At 37.3% G+C, this 15440-nt stretch overlaps 4 protein-coding genes across 5 annotated transcripts; 2 read left to right on the top strand and 2 right to left on the bottom strand.

Annotated features, from left to right (window-relative positions):
* Window positions 2080–3681, bottom strand: LOC109949302. The gene is made up of 2 exons (XM_020564671.1): window positions 3114–3681; window positions 2080–2775 (listed from the first exon to the last, which is right to left on the bottom strand). The coding sequence occupies exons 1-2, from the start codon at window positions 3413–3415 to the stop codon at window positions 2733–2735; spliced, it is 345 nt and encodes a 114-aa protein (XP_020420260.1). The 5' UTR covers window positions 3416–3681; the 3' UTR covers window positions 2080–2732.
* LOC18776097 (probable phosphopantothenoylcysteine decarboxylase) lies at window positions 5216–7909 on the top strand. 2 transcript variants are annotated; one of them, XM_020564849.1, is made up of 3 exons: window positions 5216–5485; window positions 6863–7210; window positions 7378–7909. In XM_020564849.1, the coding sequence occupies exons 2-3, from the start codon at window positions 6866–6868 to the stop codon at window positions 7666–7668; spliced, it is 636 nt and encodes a 211-aa protein (XP_020420438.1). In that variant the 5' UTR covers window positions 5216–5485; window positions 6863–6865; the 3' UTR covers window positions 7669–7909. The 2 variants fall into 2 exon arrangements, with proteins under 2 accessions (XP_020420438.1, XP_007209596.1); XM_007209534.2 differs by having other exon boundaries at window positions 5222–5481.
* On the top strand, window positions 10893–12544 carry LOC18776394 (GDSL esterase/lipase At3g48460). Its single transcript, XM_007209164.2, has 2 exons — window positions 10893–11640; window positions 11826–12544. Exons 1-2 carry the CDS (start codon window positions 10969–10971, stop codon window positions 12327–12329), a joined length of 1176 nt encoding a protein of 391 aa, XP_007209226.1. The 5' UTR covers window positions 10893–10968; the 3' UTR covers window positions 12330–12544.
* On the bottom strand, window positions 12765–15334 carry LOC18777295 (RING-H2 finger protein ATL47). The gene is made up of 5 exons (XM_020564112.1): window positions 14938–15334; window positions 13993–14155; window positions 13809–13875; window positions 13310–13538; window positions 12765–13165 (listed from the first exon to the last, which is right to left on the bottom strand). Exons 1-5 carry the CDS (start codon window positions 15024–15026, stop codon window positions 12955–12957), a joined length of 759 nt encoding a protein of 252 aa, XP_020419701.1. The 5' UTR covers window positions 15027–15334; the 3' UTR covers window positions 12765–12954.

Genomic DNA, 15440 nt, shown 5'->3' with positions numbered 1-15440 from the left:
TCAGAAGCTATAATTTTTGGTTCGAGACTTGGATTTAGGGTTTGGAGGCTAAAATCCATTTTTTGAATAATATGCAGCCTTTTTTTTTTTTCAAAATTTCCTTTGTTGGCTTCATTTTATTTTATTTTTTCCACACTCATTTCATCCAAACATTTCCTACAAATTTATTCTCTGTACTTTATTTTGTTACTCACATTGTTTGAAAAATGTCCCGGACTTCAAAGGGATAGAATTGGCCACGAGTGGAAGATTAAAATCTTATCAGAAATCTTGTTAAATGCTTATCAACATACATGTGTCATATGGATATTTATTGTCTCTAAATAATAGTTTAATTAAATTAAACAATACATAGTAGTGGAATGTATGAGTGTTATAACATCGTTTTTCTCAAAATAATAAAATATGAAGGCCCTAAAATAATCAATTGAATACACCCGAATTGAGAAAGGCATGTTCCTACGTCACACTTGGTTTCTTCTTCTTTTGGCTGCTTCATGACAAAAATTATTTGGAGATCTATTAGAAAGTAACAAGGTTAGAAAGAGAATTGATTAGAAACAGGAAATTTGATCCCTTTAAGTGGAACAAAAGAAAAGAAAAGAAAAGAAAATTGAAGATACATATTTGTCATTGTGGAGCCCCATGCATCATCTTTATTTTCCAACTTGTAGCTCAAGGGATATATTTATAGATTGTCAAAGGAAGAAAACTGAACCTGTCTCCTACTGAATTCTTGCATAGACCTTGCCAGATGTGGCGCCTTTGAGGACAGCCAATGGCCCAAGGCCCAGCAGCAATTGGGAATCTCGTATGCCAATGACCTTCCTCAACTTGTAAGCCATGCATATAATCTTCCATTAGACTGAAGCAACAAGCCTGCCTCCGTTTGGGAATTAAAGCCTTCTTGTTACTCCATAAGTACATAAGGAATCAGCTTATTCCCCCAAGTAAAATTAGACAAACCCAAATGCCAGATTGTCTCAAAAGGCAATTTTGTGCAAGAGTTAAATTTTCTCCAGACGCTACTGAACTTATTCTTCAACATTTATCGGAACCTGCTGTTCTTCACAAAGCAGAGAATCCATATCATGGCGACACCCACAGAGAGAGAGAGAGAGAGAGAGAGAGAGAGAGAGAGAGAGAGAGAGAGAGAGAACCACCCATTAACAACCAGAAAACAGACCCACTTTAGGACTTGATGGAGCAAAAACCAAGATCCATTCCTATAAAGTTTGAACTACATCTGGAAAAACCAACTATTAATTGCATATCTAAGTAGGGTAGGTAACAGAATACAAACAATTGATAATTATACATATGCTGCTGCATAATAACTAAAGATTCAAATGCATATATAATTATCAATAAGTATACTGTCTATGCATGTCTTCTTTCTGCAAAACCCAATTATATTACAAGAAATTAGACTCAGAGGCCAATAAAAACACTCATGTAATGAAAAAAATTGATTCTTTTGATTCATGGACATTAAATAAACAAAAGGATTTCATGTAAACACAATTCTTTCACCTTTATCTTTCTCCAATGTTCCACCATAAATAAATTATCATCAAAACTGGTTTCTTTTTGTTTTGGCTAATTCACACACTCCTCATGTTCATAATCCTCGCATTCACTAAGTCATGACAATAAAAAATCTTGCTACATACAAAAAGTAATAGAATTCCGATGCACAAATTAATGTTATTGATGAAAACACAAGAAACGTAAAAGTAACTTACGGCATGAAGCAGAAAGCAAGATTCAACCAGTGTCCTCTACATCCATAGAGAGAATAGTTGAATGTATGGTCTTGAGCATGTCTCTTCCTCCTTCTCCAACAAAAATTTGAAATATGGTGATACAAAAATATTGAGCTGGGAGATCGGCATCGCAGCACCCTGTGTTGACATGGAAAAATTCCAGATTCCCCAAATGAACCAAATACTCACTCCTATCCATAGCAAATGGCAATGGTGGGCGCGCAATCTCAAGGCCTTGCAATCTAAACTGTTCGCTTAGGTAATATACAAGACTACCGTCATCAGCTTTGTAAGTCTTAAAGGAGAACTCCTCCCCATATAAGGAATAGATAGTCTTGCCTATAACCACAGCCCTACCTAAGAAAGGAGGGAAATAAACAGAAGTATGAAGTTTCACTCGCTCTTCCATTAGTTTCTACTGATGTAAAATGCAATGACATCGAAATTCCTTTCTTTCCAGCAACCAAATGAAAACAAAATAATGTCATAACAAACAGCATAACCAGTTATATTCGTATGGGTGTCATAATCATTATAAAATGGATAAGAAGTCATTTTCTCCCAGATGTTCTGATCAGGATCATAACTCTCGAAGGAGGGCTCCGGAACAAGTCGCAAGTTCGATGGAGTTTCAAGACAATACAGCTTGTCATATGCAGACACAACAATTGGTGTTGATTTATAGCCTTGGGTAAGAGGAAGAGATGAACATCTTGACATAGTCTTCGTATCAATAATATATCCACCGTCCTGTGCAACGACGTATAATTTGGAACGGTTAAAAATCCGTGCAGCCTGATAGCCAATAGGCTCATGCTTCTCACTGAACCTGGCAACAAGTCGAACTACTCGGGGTTCATGCGTGACTCCTCCTCCTTGTTTGAATTTCACTTCAAAGATTTCATTAGCTACTTCTCCGCTCATATAAGAAAACCCAAATAAATATACAGATCTAATAGCTTCCCCCTAATTTAACGTCATTGATGCCGGCTCTAAATCCATGGGCAAGCTGATAACAGAGATATATACAACAAGTCAAGTTAAGCTTTTCAAATACACTACCTCCGTAGAGAGAGAATATCATCTACTTTAGTGAGTGTATATATACACACACAGGAATAAATACAAACATGAAAACAGTAAACATGCCTTGCCCGTTTTCCTACAAACTGCGGATGGAATGGAACTAGATCATCAAAGAAAAATATAGGAGCTGGTTATTATTTCAAGCAGAATCTTTGAATAATTAAATATGCATGCAGCAATAGTTATAGTAGAGAAAACTTAAACAAAATTCAACAACTTTACAGAGAAAAGAAGATGAAATACACGAAGCCATGCACTGACCTTGTGGAATTTGGAATCGCCGTCGTTTCGGGTCGACTGGTTTCTAGTGAACGAAGCTGCTCTGACATTGATTTCGTCAAATCGATCAGTTGGGTTTGCTGGGCAAAAAGCGCGGCTAGAGATTTCTCCATCTCCTTTCTCTCGCACAGTTCGCGCAAAGATTTATCGATCTCACATATATTTTGCAGGACCTCATGTTGGCGTGAAACCATCATCAAGGCAGAGACCTGAACATCTTGACCAGAGGTGAGCAGAGCGGCGGCGGCGGCAGAAGGTTGTTGAGATATATTCCGATCCCCCATTCTACGTACCGGATGATAGGGCCTTTGCAATTAAAATTCTTGAGGCGCAAGGGAATTAGCATTTGAGTTTTTCTCCACACTTCTTTGTTAACCCATATTCTAACTTCACTCCAACTTTTAATTCAAATTTTTATAATTTCTAAGAAAACCTCGCTATTCCCTATTCCCAAACTACCTCTAAATATACACCCGGCAGGAAGGGAAAAAAAAAAAACAAAAAAACTCATCAACCCCGCAGCCCACATCCCACATCCCACTATATTGCCCCTTACCACTCTACTTTGAAGCTTAGTGATTAACAACTAATTTTACTTATTGTAAAATAGAGAGACTCACAATCTTTAATTTATGAAATTAAAAATAATTTTAAATTATTTAAGATAATTAAATATAAATGATGACTATTTACTAAGTAGTTTATTAAATAAAATAAAATATGTAAATACTAATTATTCACTTAATAAATAATAATTAAAGTATAATCATTAATTAATGTAATTAAATAAGGCTAATTAAAAATATTAAACTAAAAAACTAATTTTGTATAACAATAAGTTTTAGAAAAAGTTCACAAAATAATTAATTACTATTCATCAATTAATTTATGAAATTAATTAAAATATTTAAATACTAATTATTCACTAAAGATATCATCATGAAAATATAATTACTAATTAAAATAATTAAATAAGGCTAAGTTATTACTTAATTACAAATATTAAACTATATAAATTATTAATAATTTTTTTATTACTTTTCTTGACTAATTTTCGTTGACATATGTCTGTGTCGGTAAAAATTTGCAGATTACATAAGACATATCTATGCCAGTAAAAATTTACTGAATTAGTTCTATGCCAACGAAGATTCATTGTGATAGGTTGGTTTTTTTGTTTTTTTTTATTGCTAAAGAAAAATACTAGTAACGATAAATACAATGCAGAGCTCCCTTGTGGTTGAATAAGGAATATTAAGGTGTGATTCTAAAATTATATTGCTAAAGTACTGTTGTTTCCATACAACTAATTTATGAATTTTTTTAAGAATTCTAAGATGAAATTTATGTGATTATCATAAAAAATATATATTTTTCAAATGCATGATAATGGGACTTCATCCCATTATCAAATCAAACATAAAAATTTTGGAACATATTTTTTTAATATAAGTGATAATTCAAATTACAAGGGAAGTGAGATTTCACACATACACGCTACAAGGTTGTTATAGGAGTTCAAATATGAAGTCACATATCCACAAATAACTGCCCTTTTTTAGTAAACTAGATCTTTTTTTCTTATTTTTTTGGGAAAACAGTATCAATTCAATTCAATAAACAGGGCACAAACCCATAATACAACAATAAGAACACAGCCCTAGAAGGAGGTTCTTGCAATACAGATTGTAATAACAACACCAACTAAGCTAAAGTATTACAAGACAAAATCCAACAAAAGTTGAGAGGAAAAATCTCTCTATAACATAACGGGATAAGAAAGGCCCGGATTATTAACCAAAGAGGATGATTCCAGAGAAGATCCCCTGAAACCAAGGATAAATTAGTAAACCAGATCTTGTTGACCAGATGTTTGGAATATGTTTAAACAAGCTTGTAATTATCTTGTAATTCATTCGAAAATTAATGAAAAAATGTTTTTTGTTTCGTGAAAAATAGAACACAAAAGGAAAAGAAAAGGCCATTTAGGAAAAGAGAATAAATAAAAGCCGATGTGCATGTGTTCGATGGCAGGCCCAGTTGCAGAGAGTTAATAGCAAGTGGGCAAGACCCAGTTGTCTAGCGGGAAAAGGGGAAAAAGTAAAAAAGCCCACGAAGCTCAAACTGCGTTTCGCTGAAACAGAAGACGACGTCGCTTGACCTCCTCTGAAAGTTTGGATTGGACTTTGAAGCACTCTGCATATACGAGATTTGTGACCGACCGGTTCCCTTCAACGGAAGGTCAAGACAGTGCATTTCGAGCCCTGTAACTCACCTGACTCGTTGAGTTTCAGTGCAAAACCCTAGAACGACTCAAACCGCACACAGGGAAGGGAACTCACCACTCCAAGTGAGTAAGGGTTTCTCACTCAAATTTTGGAATTTTGTATCGTTTTAGTGCTAATTCCATGGGATTAAATACGAATTAAACATTGATTGATGTTTGAGATTTTTTAGTGTTTGATCCGTTTGGATGAGTAGAAATAAAGGAAAAGTTTTTTTTTGAAAATTTAAATTTCGTTTGATTTTTTATTTTTGATTTTTTAATTTGATAAGTTGTCATGGTTCAAACATATCAAACTGGCCGAGTCAGCAAGTTAGTCAGGAGTGGGTTTGCAGGAGTTAGTTTTCTGTTAGTACGTTATTGGGATTGGGCGGGAAAGGGAGAGCATTGTGTATAAATGTAGCAAAGGTGTTTGATATTAAGTCATTGAGAAAGAAAAGAAAGTTTCAGAGGCTTCCCTGCATCCCTGCAGCAAGAAATTCCCTTTATTTTTCACTATGATCATTCAAGATCACCATGAATGATCATCTTCACCAGTCGGGCGGGTGCATATGGGTATGTTTAGTTCATTTAGAAGCCTAATTCTGCAATTCGACATCTTAAGATCGTCACACAAGTTTTTTGTAGAAAACATTTATATAATGTTCATTGGCATATTATGGCTTTTCTAATCAGCCAGTTTAGTGGTTTTCTTGTATGTCATTATTCAATTGGTTATCTGAGATTGTCACCTTCTTGTTTGGAAGACATATGAACTTAGATATTTGTAGAACCCATTTTTGTTCTTTCACTCTAAGTTTACTTAGTGCTATTGTAACGTAAGCAGGTGCTTCTTTTGCATCCTTTGTATGTTTAGCTAGGTTTACTCATTTGGGAGATAATTTTTTCTCCTTTTTAATCTTTCTGGCCATTGAATTGTTTCTTGTCTTGGAAAAAGTAAGAGGCTGTATTCTGTAAATTAAAGATTTAAATCTTCTACTGTTAGATTTAAATTGGCCCTTAAATTCGGATGAATCACATTGAATTGTTTCTTGTCTTGGAAAAAGTAAGAGGCTGTCTTCTGTAAATTAAAGATTTAAATCTTCTACTGTTAGATTTAAATTGGCCCTTAAATTGGGATGAATCATCATGTAAATGGATATGCTTTTCTTGAGTAAGTTTTATGGTGTGCTGAGCAAAGTGGCTGAATGATTTGTCTGTTACCTAGATCTTCTGTTTTGTCATGGCTGCCTTTTCTTTTTGGTTCCTTAGGCATGTGGATCAGTCCTATTTATGTTCTTAAGAGGTGCATTAGTTCATATTCATCTTGGATCTCTCAGTTTTTTTAAAGGAATAAGTTGAGGTATTATCTAGGCACTTTCCAAAATAATAGGTTGAAGGTTTAATGGATAACCTGATTTTCTTTAATTTCAAATTGTTTTGATGTTGATTGGAATCTTTTGAATAGGCTATGTCTGGCTCTGAACCTGAGAGTCCAGAAATGGAGCCAATACAAGCCAATCCTGCTCTGAGGAGGCCTCGGATTCTACTTGCTGCTAGCGGGAGTGTAGCGGCCATAAAGTTTGGCAACCTCTGCCATAGTTTTTCTGAATGGGCAGAAGTAAAAGCAGTTGCCACAAGAGCATCCTTGCATTTCATTGATAGGACATCACTTCCCAAGGATGTAATCCTGTACACCGATGAGGATGAGTGGTCCAGTTGGAACAAAATGGGTGATAGTGTGCTTCACATTGAGCTCCGCCGTTGGGCTGATATCTTGGTTATTGCCCCACTGTCAGCAAACACACTAGGCAAGGTAGCAATCCAGAAATGTTGTGCATTTATAAAGTTGTTTTAGCAACAGGATGAGATAGGTGACCCAAACTATCATCTTCTGTATAACTTTCAAATTTTAGTTGTCATTCCCTCCATTTGTTTTTTTATGGCAAGAATGAGATAATGGAATCCGTGTTTTTCCCGTAGATTGCTGGGGGATTGTGTGACAATCTACTCACCTGTGTTGTACGAGCATGGGACTACAGCAAGCCTTTCTTTGTTGCACCAGCCATGAACACGTTGATGTGGAAGAATCCCTTCACGGAGCGACATATCATGTCAATTGATGAACTTGGAGTGTCGCTCATCCCGCCTGTCACAAAGAGGCTGGCTTGTGGGGATTACGGAAATGGAGCAATGGCTGAACCTTCTTTGATTTATTCTACTGTAAGACTCTTTTTCGAGTCTCGAGTTCAACAAGGTGGCAGTGTTGTTTAGGAAACGGTATAATAGAAGTAAAGCTGCCGCCATCTTGAGATTCAATGACAGACTTTAACTTGAGAGACCCGATGACAAAATTTGGCTTGGTATGCATAACATGCTAGAATTGTTTTTGCGGGTTGTTTGATTTTGTGTTAGGTGCATATGGTGTTTTGGTATGTGAACCAGTCTAATTATATATCTAGAATTGTATTAGTTGATTTGAATTCAACTTTTCACTTTAGGATTTGGCCCATCATTTGGTTCTATTCTACATCTCAGAAGAAATTATCTATGTCTTAAGGCGCTACTGATAAATAAAAATAAAAATAATTCCAAACTATTCAGATTTCATGCACAAAGTACAAACCTATCAAACTTAGGAAGATTTTCATTCTTGCAACTTGCATCAGGCTTATTGTCATGCTTGTCCGAACGATCAAGCCTGTGAAACGACAAAAAAGAACACCAGAAGTTTTGCGTTAAGTAAAATTAGCCAAGATATATCTAATATAATTACCAATCAAAAGCAAATATTTTGTTTGAGGGACTTGTAGTAATTTCTTACGTCATTGCAACTGAGCTGATTTGTAGATCGCCAGTCGGTTTGAAAGAATAATATTTGAAATAATAAGTTTCGTTGGCCTTGATATCTGCATTGACGCGAAATCCTTCACCAGGAGCAAGGCTTGTAACGAGCAGTTGGAACACCACTACACGAACACAAAACTTGTTCGACGGATCCCAGCCACCACTCATTATGCACATAAGCCCATCATCACCACTCATATGGCTGACGAAGGATGAGGTAAACTCTAGACAAGGCTGCCATAACACCTTCCGAAGCTCAACTATCTCCCCAACCGGCTTCGGGATGCCGTTGATCGGATCCAAACTATAAGCAATAACATCTCCACCCCAATAATAGACGTTAACCAGAAAGTTGTTGAATTCTGCAAAACGGGAGATAGATGCCTTCGGGACGCCGGATGCAATTGCATCATCCTCCTCCCATTTATTTTGAAGGGTGTCAAAAACGTAATATCTTTGGTGTAACCAGTGCCTCACAACGAGGGTGTCGCCCCAAGAACATTCAAAAAGGACAACATCAGTACCAACGGAGAAGGGGGGATTGGGGAGGACTGTCCACAACCCGGTAACCGGATCGAAAACCTCGAAGAGGGCTGGCGATTCTTCTTCCATCTCGTACCCGACAGGCTCCGTGGACATGACATAGATTTTATCCTTTATGGTGACCACCACAGGATTTACCTTGGGAGCAAAAGTCGTGGGAAGTGTAGTTTTGTTGCCCTCTGTGGGTTCACAGTCAATGACTTCAAGGTTGGGTTTAAAAGATTCGCTAGGACGCTTGGGGCAAGACTTACCTCCCACAATATAGGGTTTGGAATTCACAATTATATATCTCATGCCTTCTGGTACATTCCTTCCGTCTGGAAAATAAGAGCCATGAACAAGTTTAAACTCGGGCCTCGGAGAACTCCTTGCCAACAATTTACTAATGTCTAGAACCAATAGGTCATCATCCATGTTAACATAGAAAAACCAATCCTTCTCCTCCGCCATCATCATCTTCTTCTTCTTCAAGAATTCTCTCTTTTTGTTCAGAGGTAAAAGCAACAGGAGAACGCAGCCTAAACCCTAATTACAATATTAATATTGTGACCGAAACAAATCATGAAATTTTTTAAGCTTACCTAAAACCTCAACTAAAACCTAGAGAAATTAGAAAGCGAAGAGTACTAAGATAAGAACGTGTGTTGCCGCCAATCTCTACATGCACTACAAAAAGAGAAGCAAAAGGAATTTCTGATTTGGGCCTCCATATGCTATATTGGGATCCAAGGAAATGGCGTAAGGCGTTGAATCCAATCAACCCAAAACACGTTCTTGGACAAAGCTATGGCAGGCCAGCCCAATTTATTAATAGGCCCCAATTAAAAAAAAATTGTAATTCTATAAAAATTTAAACTAACATAATTGAACAAGTTAAAATGCATCCGGTTGTAAACAGGTTGACACAACCCGTTTATTAAACGGGTTAATTATGTCATAATCGAGTTATGATTGACCAAAATTCACTCATTTATTTACAATGTTTTGGAAGGTTGACCTAAATTGTCCTTGATCCTTTTATGAGTTGATCTAAATAAATTCTTGTGAATTTCAAGTAGTCTATGGTCCCGTGTTGGAAATTGCCACCTCTTGCAATGATATTTCACGCAATTGTAGTGAAGCCATTTCTTAACAAGTGTCACAAAGTTCTCCTGGCTATGACTTGGTGCAGCCACGCATATAGAACACACATCATGTTTAGTGACGTTAACCTGGCTAGCTAGTTGGTACCATCAAACGCTTCCAAACATGTCTTTAGCTGCCTAAAGATAGCATTCGACCATGTTCTCATGTGAGAAATATTATAAGACCATCAAGGGTGTACAATTCGACCATGTTGATGTATTATAAAACTTACATGCATCAACGATACATAGCTATTATGCGCGTGGCCTACAGACGCTAGAGTCGAATACCATGCCTTTTACCTACATGCCCTGTGCTTGTGGCTTTGGTTGAATATGTCCATGACTATCATTTAACACATCCATCTGCAAAAGAATGCTAATAATAAATGAGGTTTTTTCTTGTGGGCGAGGTCATAGCGGTGGTTGCAATATTTAAGGATGTGCATCAAAGCACCGACTTGTGAGGTCAAATATATAGAAGCAAAAGAATAAAGAAAATTACCCTCTCTCTCTCTCTCTCTCTCTCTCTCTCTCTCGCCCTCTGCTGAAAGAAAAAGAAGTTGAGTGTGGACACTTGCTCATTTAAGGCCCAACTACTTTTCCTTCAACTACTTCAAGATATTTAGCTCCGAATTTATAACTCTCACCTCCCTTCCTTAAACACCTCTTTCACAGTGCTTAACAATCTTTAACATGAAGGAAATGAATGTATGAGGTTCTTGTTGTATATTGGATTATGAAGGATAAATCTTCTTATTTCCAGCTTAATTAATCCATAAATTATATGTTACTGCTAATTAATGTTGGCAGTACATACAGAGTTTTTAAGACTCCTTCAGTAATTTACTAAGTTAACTTATATGTATACTTGCCTTTCTTGAGCTAAACTAAGTTGATGACAGCCAAAAAGCTACTTGGAAATTCCATTCATATAGGTGGAGGACATATTTGCCATTTTGAAAAAGATAAAAAGTATATAAGCCAGAGTACTTACATGCAGAGTGAAAAACTGGCTAGCTAGTGAGTAAAGCTTGGAAGCCTTGAGAAGAGTTAGACAATGGCTTCTTCTTCAGTCACATATTTCTCTTGGAAAAACACCCTCATTGCCATCACCACCATCTGCATCCTCTCCTCTTCTTCTTGTTCTGCCTCTTCTGCCACAACCAAAGTAAACCCAAGACCAAGACCCTTCAAGAAAATCTATGCCTTTGGTGATTCATTCACAGACACAGGCAACACAAGATCTGCCACAGGCCCTAGTGGTTTTGGCCATGTCTCAAACCCTCCATATGGCACCACTTTCTTTCACCGCCCTACCAACCGCTACTCCGACGGGCGGTTAGTGATCGATTTCATAGCTGAGTCACTGTCCTTGCCTTACTTGAAACCTTACCGTTCCATAATGAGCAATGCTACAGATGCTGCTCATGGGGTTAACTTCGCTGTTGCTGGCTCTACAGCCATAGAGCACCAGTTCTTTGTCAAGAACAACCTGAGCCTTGCAATCACTCCTCAGTCTATCCAAACCCAGCTCCTCTGGTTTGACAAGTTCTTGGAAAGCCAGGGCTGCAAAGTGGCTGGAGCAGCATGCAAAGCAGCAGCTTTTGATGATACACTTTTCTGGGTTGGTGAAATTGGGGTCAATGATTATGCTTATACCATTGGATCTAGTATACCAGGTGATACCATTCAACAGCTTGGGATCAGTAGAGTTACTAGTTTTCTGCAGGTAGGACTTTGGCTATCTTGATTTAGGTTGCTTTCCAATATATGCTCTCCATGTCAAATCCTAAATTGGATCCTAATTCTAAATCTTAAGACAACATTGTGTTTGATATGAGTTTAAAAAACATAAGTAGAGGATCCAATTTCGACTTTGGCTAATTGGACGGTGATGTTTCTGTTACTTTGCAGGCATTGTTAAAGAAGGGTGCAAAGTATGTTGTTGTGCAAGGCCTGCCACTCTCAGGGTGCTTGCCGTTGGCCATGACCTTAGCTCCTGAAGACGATAGAGACGGTATAGGATGTGTGAAGAGTGCAAACAACCAAACCTATAGCCATAACCTTGTCCTCCAAGCCAAGTTGCAACAACTCAGGACACAGTTTCCCCATGCTGTCATCACCTATGCTGATTACTGGAATGCCTATTTCACAGTCATGAAGAATCCAAACCAGTATGGTTTCAAGGAGAGCTTCAAGGCCTGCTGTGGGACAGGTGACCCCTACAACTTCGAGGTGTTTGCCGTGTGTGGCACACCGTCTGCTAGTGCCTGTCCAAGCCCTTCCCAATACATAAACTGGGATGGAGTTCATCTCACTGAAGCCATGTACAAGGTACTTACTGATATGTTCCTCAATGGCAAGGCCACTCACCCTCCCTTCAGTTACTTGTTGGACATGAAACTGCGTCATGGATGAACTGCTTGCTTTTGGATCAGCTTAATGTTTTAGTACTTTGCTGTGTTGCTTCTGATCAGAGTATATTGTAGTTATGAAGCAAAAGAAAAAAAAATCGGATGGTATAATCAGTGCTAGAGTTACTACTGCTTGAGAACACTTCCCAGACTTCCATAATTTAGAAAATCTTCTAAAAATTTTACTTGTTGAACTATTGATCGAATCTTACTTGTTTCTAAATATTTGTTGTTCGGGAGGAATTGAACCTACGAAATCGCCAAATATTTATCATCAAAAGCTATTGAATCAGATTCAACGAAGGAAATGTTGCACTCTTGGTGCCATGGGATTTAATCATCCAAGAAAGGTTAAAAAAGAAAAATTGTTCTCTGTGCAAATGAACTCCTCACTAATTGCAACATGGGAGTCGCATGGCCTGATGGCCTTTCCATCACAAAATCAAAATTGCATGATAAAAGAAGTGACTCTTCTGATATATATAATTTTTATCTCTTACACAAAGCATGTACATTATTTTGCACAAGTTGAAGTCAAAAGAAATTTTCAATGTGAAAGCCCCGCCAGACTGTACATGTGATGATTGGCAATTCTCTCTCTATACACCATTTTTTTCTAGCATGTTTGATCAAATTAAGTACTCATAATACATTAAGAATAGAGCATCCGGGAGATCTTTTGGCAGGCTGTTAATAAAAAGATAGAACCGCAACATATCCTCCTTCAACACAGTTTGAGTGTCAACCACATCACTGCCGCATGTCAGAACCCACAAGTCCCCTGAATTCACTCTCTTTATACTTCCCCGGCAGAACGGGCAAGATTCCGATCTTGTGTTCCTATAACACATAAAGATGCAAATATGTGACAATTGTTATAAGTAATGTGCCCCATCATCATATGGTGATACTGGATGTGACTAAAGCAGAAAAAAAAAAGAACAACTATTTATGGGGATTAAGGAAGAACTAGGTTATTCATACCAATCGCGGTAGCAATTAATGCACATGGCATGGCAACAGTTTGGCAAAACCATTTTGGTACAAGGCTCCAAGCAGATGCCACACTCATTTTCTCTCTCCAAGTCTACATCTGAAAGCTTTATCTTATCCTCATATCTCTTCCTAACAGCCATCTCTAGAGCTTCCTCTTGGGTGATATCCATCTCCAATGAATCACCATGGAGACGCTGAAGGGATGGTAATATAACATCTGCAGTTTTAGGTTGGGAAGACATGAATAAAGATGAATTTCACAAACGCGGCAGCATGTAACTTTACGCAAAGTTTGATGACATTTAAAGTTTAAAAGCAGAAAGGCTACACCCCAAATGCAATGCTTTATGAAAATTGGAAAGCAGCAGGCAAAATGAGATCCATTTAAAAAGGGAAGCTGTTAAGTATTTTAAGCATCAATATTGTTCAAGTAGGATCTTCAACAGATATTAAACTACTAAAAAGAGTAGAGATGTAGTTTACAAACTGTAGAATTCGCTGACGGTAGCTTTCCTTCCACATGAAGAGATATTTGACCTCCCATCTGTGCGCACCTGAAGACATATGAAAGCAAACACAGAAACATTCAAGAACTTGGATTTCATTCTTACGAGGGGACAAACATTAAACTACTAATTTGCTCTAGAAACAAATGAAAAGCAGAAACCAACCTTATATACAATTATGTGGAAAAGATTTAAGTAACTTGAAAGTAAACATGAAGAGGAGCAATCAATCCATTGAAGCAAAAACAGGAAAATGGGTGCCAAGTGATTGTAAACCAATTTCATTTGAAGAACCGTACCACTCTTGCGTCTGGGGATGGAAGCTGCCCTGCAAACATATATTTATTCAAGTAACATCAAAAGTCACTTAACTTCATCAACCAAGAAAAAGGTCTATTAACTCAGCAAAACATTCGAAGGGTCAGCAACAAATTCATAAAACAAGGTAAGCAAGGAACCGGACGTCGTGCTCCTAAAACCATGGACCGAACCTCAGGCCACTTTTAACATTGCAAATATTCAGCAAACCCCCAACATTAGTATAGCCAGCAGAGAATGTAATGATAAAATAACTGGGGGAATCCAGTAGTATATATCCAAGATTATGTACAGAAGACTTGCAAACTTCCTAGCATGCTCATTATCCAACATAAAGATCAAAGCTTGTGAATTGGGGTCAACATGACAACAAATTTTGGAATTCATTTAGCATAACGATGACAGCGAGGATAAAAGGCGTTGTATGCAGATTATGTCCACATACCCAAATAGATATTAGTTTCAGAACAAATAAAAATACTGAAATGCAAAATAACTATTTTCTTTTCTCTCTTTCTTCCCCAATTATTTTTTGCAGAAACAATCCATCAAAACCAAAACCAAAATTATTAAGGAAATAGAAACCCATGCGTTATTGCAGAGTAGGATTCAACCTCAAAATAGTAAATGTTGAATATGGAAGAAAAACCATTACAAAACATTACATTACTAAGAGTACAAACTCAGAAGCCTATAACTTTATTTCACGTTTCTCAAACCCAGTTTCAAAATACAATATAAACACAAAAAAGCAAATTGGAAAGGAAAAAATAGGAAGGGGCTTGTACTCACAGCATATTGGCATGCTGAATATCAGCCTCAAGAACCTTAAGAGAATCATTGTAAGGACTAGCAGCAAGCTGCTCGTAATAATCCAACATTTCACACTCCTTTTTAGTAAAATTTTCAACCTTCAAAGATGAAAAAAAATGAAACAAAGAGAGAGGCAGAGAGATGATCAAGAGAAGGGAAAGTAAAGAAACCCAAGAGAATTGGTGGTCTTATGTGCGCACAAATGCAATGAAAATTCTTGGGTCTTTGCAAAGAATGGTCTTTGGAGCCTAGAAGTAGTTGTGAGGCCAAGGGGACAAACCTGTCATCAAAACCTAATCTTCATCAAACTCTATATAATAACAGTGAGAGGGGGAGATAGACTTGGTCTTACTTTTGCTGTTTTGAATTTGATTTGTTGATTTGTTGATTTGTTTTGATTATCCACTTAAAAGTTTGATTTTTTTGACTTTCTAAAACTTGCCCCTTGACTGCTTTCATTGCCTTGGTTGAGTGGTTATAAG

The sequence above is a fragment of the Prunus persica genome, chromosome G5 (assembly GCF_000346465.2).
Source record: "Prunus persica cultivar Lovell chromosome G5, Prunus_persica_NCBIv2, whole genome shotgun sequence".
NCBI lineage: Eukaryota > Viridiplantae > Streptophyta > Magnoliopsida > Rosales > Rosaceae > Prunus > Prunus persica.
Note: the sequence above shows the minus strand (reverse complement) of the source record. Positions and strands in the feature narration are given on the sequence as shown.

Coding starts and splice junctions, on each gene's coding strand:
- LOC18777295 (XM_020564112.1), bottom strand. CDS start 15,026: ATGTTGGATTATTACGAGCAGCTTGCTGCTAGTCCTTACAATGATTCT. Junction 14,156..14,937: donor ATTCAGCATGCCAATATGCT/GTGAGTACAAGC, acceptor ATATGTTTGCAG/GGCAGCTTCCATCCCCAGAC. Junction 13,876..13,992: donor TCCACATAATTGTATATAAG/GTTGGTTTCTGC, acceptor ATATGTCTTCAG/GTGCGCACAGATGGGAGGTC.
- LOC18776097 (XM_020564849.1), top strand. CDS start 6,866: ATGTCTGGCTCTGAACCTGAGAGTCCAGAAATGGAGCCAATACAAGCC. Junction 7,211..7,377: donor CAGCAAACACACTAGGCAAG/GTAGCAATCCAG, acceptor TTTTTCCCGTAG/ATTGCTGGGGGATTGTGTGA.
- LOC109949302 (XM_020564671.1), bottom strand. CDS start 3,415: ATGGGGGATCGGAATATATCTCAACAACCTTCTGCCGCCGCCGCCGCT. Junction 2,776..3,113: donor GCGATTCCAAATTCCACAAG/GTCAGTGCATGG, acceptor CTCTGTTATCAG/CTTGCCCATGGATTTAGAGC.
- LOC18776394 (XM_007209164.2), top strand. CDS start 10,969: ATGGCTTCTTCTTCAGTCACATATTTCTCTTGGAAAAACACCCTCATT. Junction 11,641..11,825: donor GAGTTACTAGTTTTCTGCAG/GTAGGACTTTGG, acceptor GTTACTTTGCAG/GCATTGTTAAAGAAGGGTGC.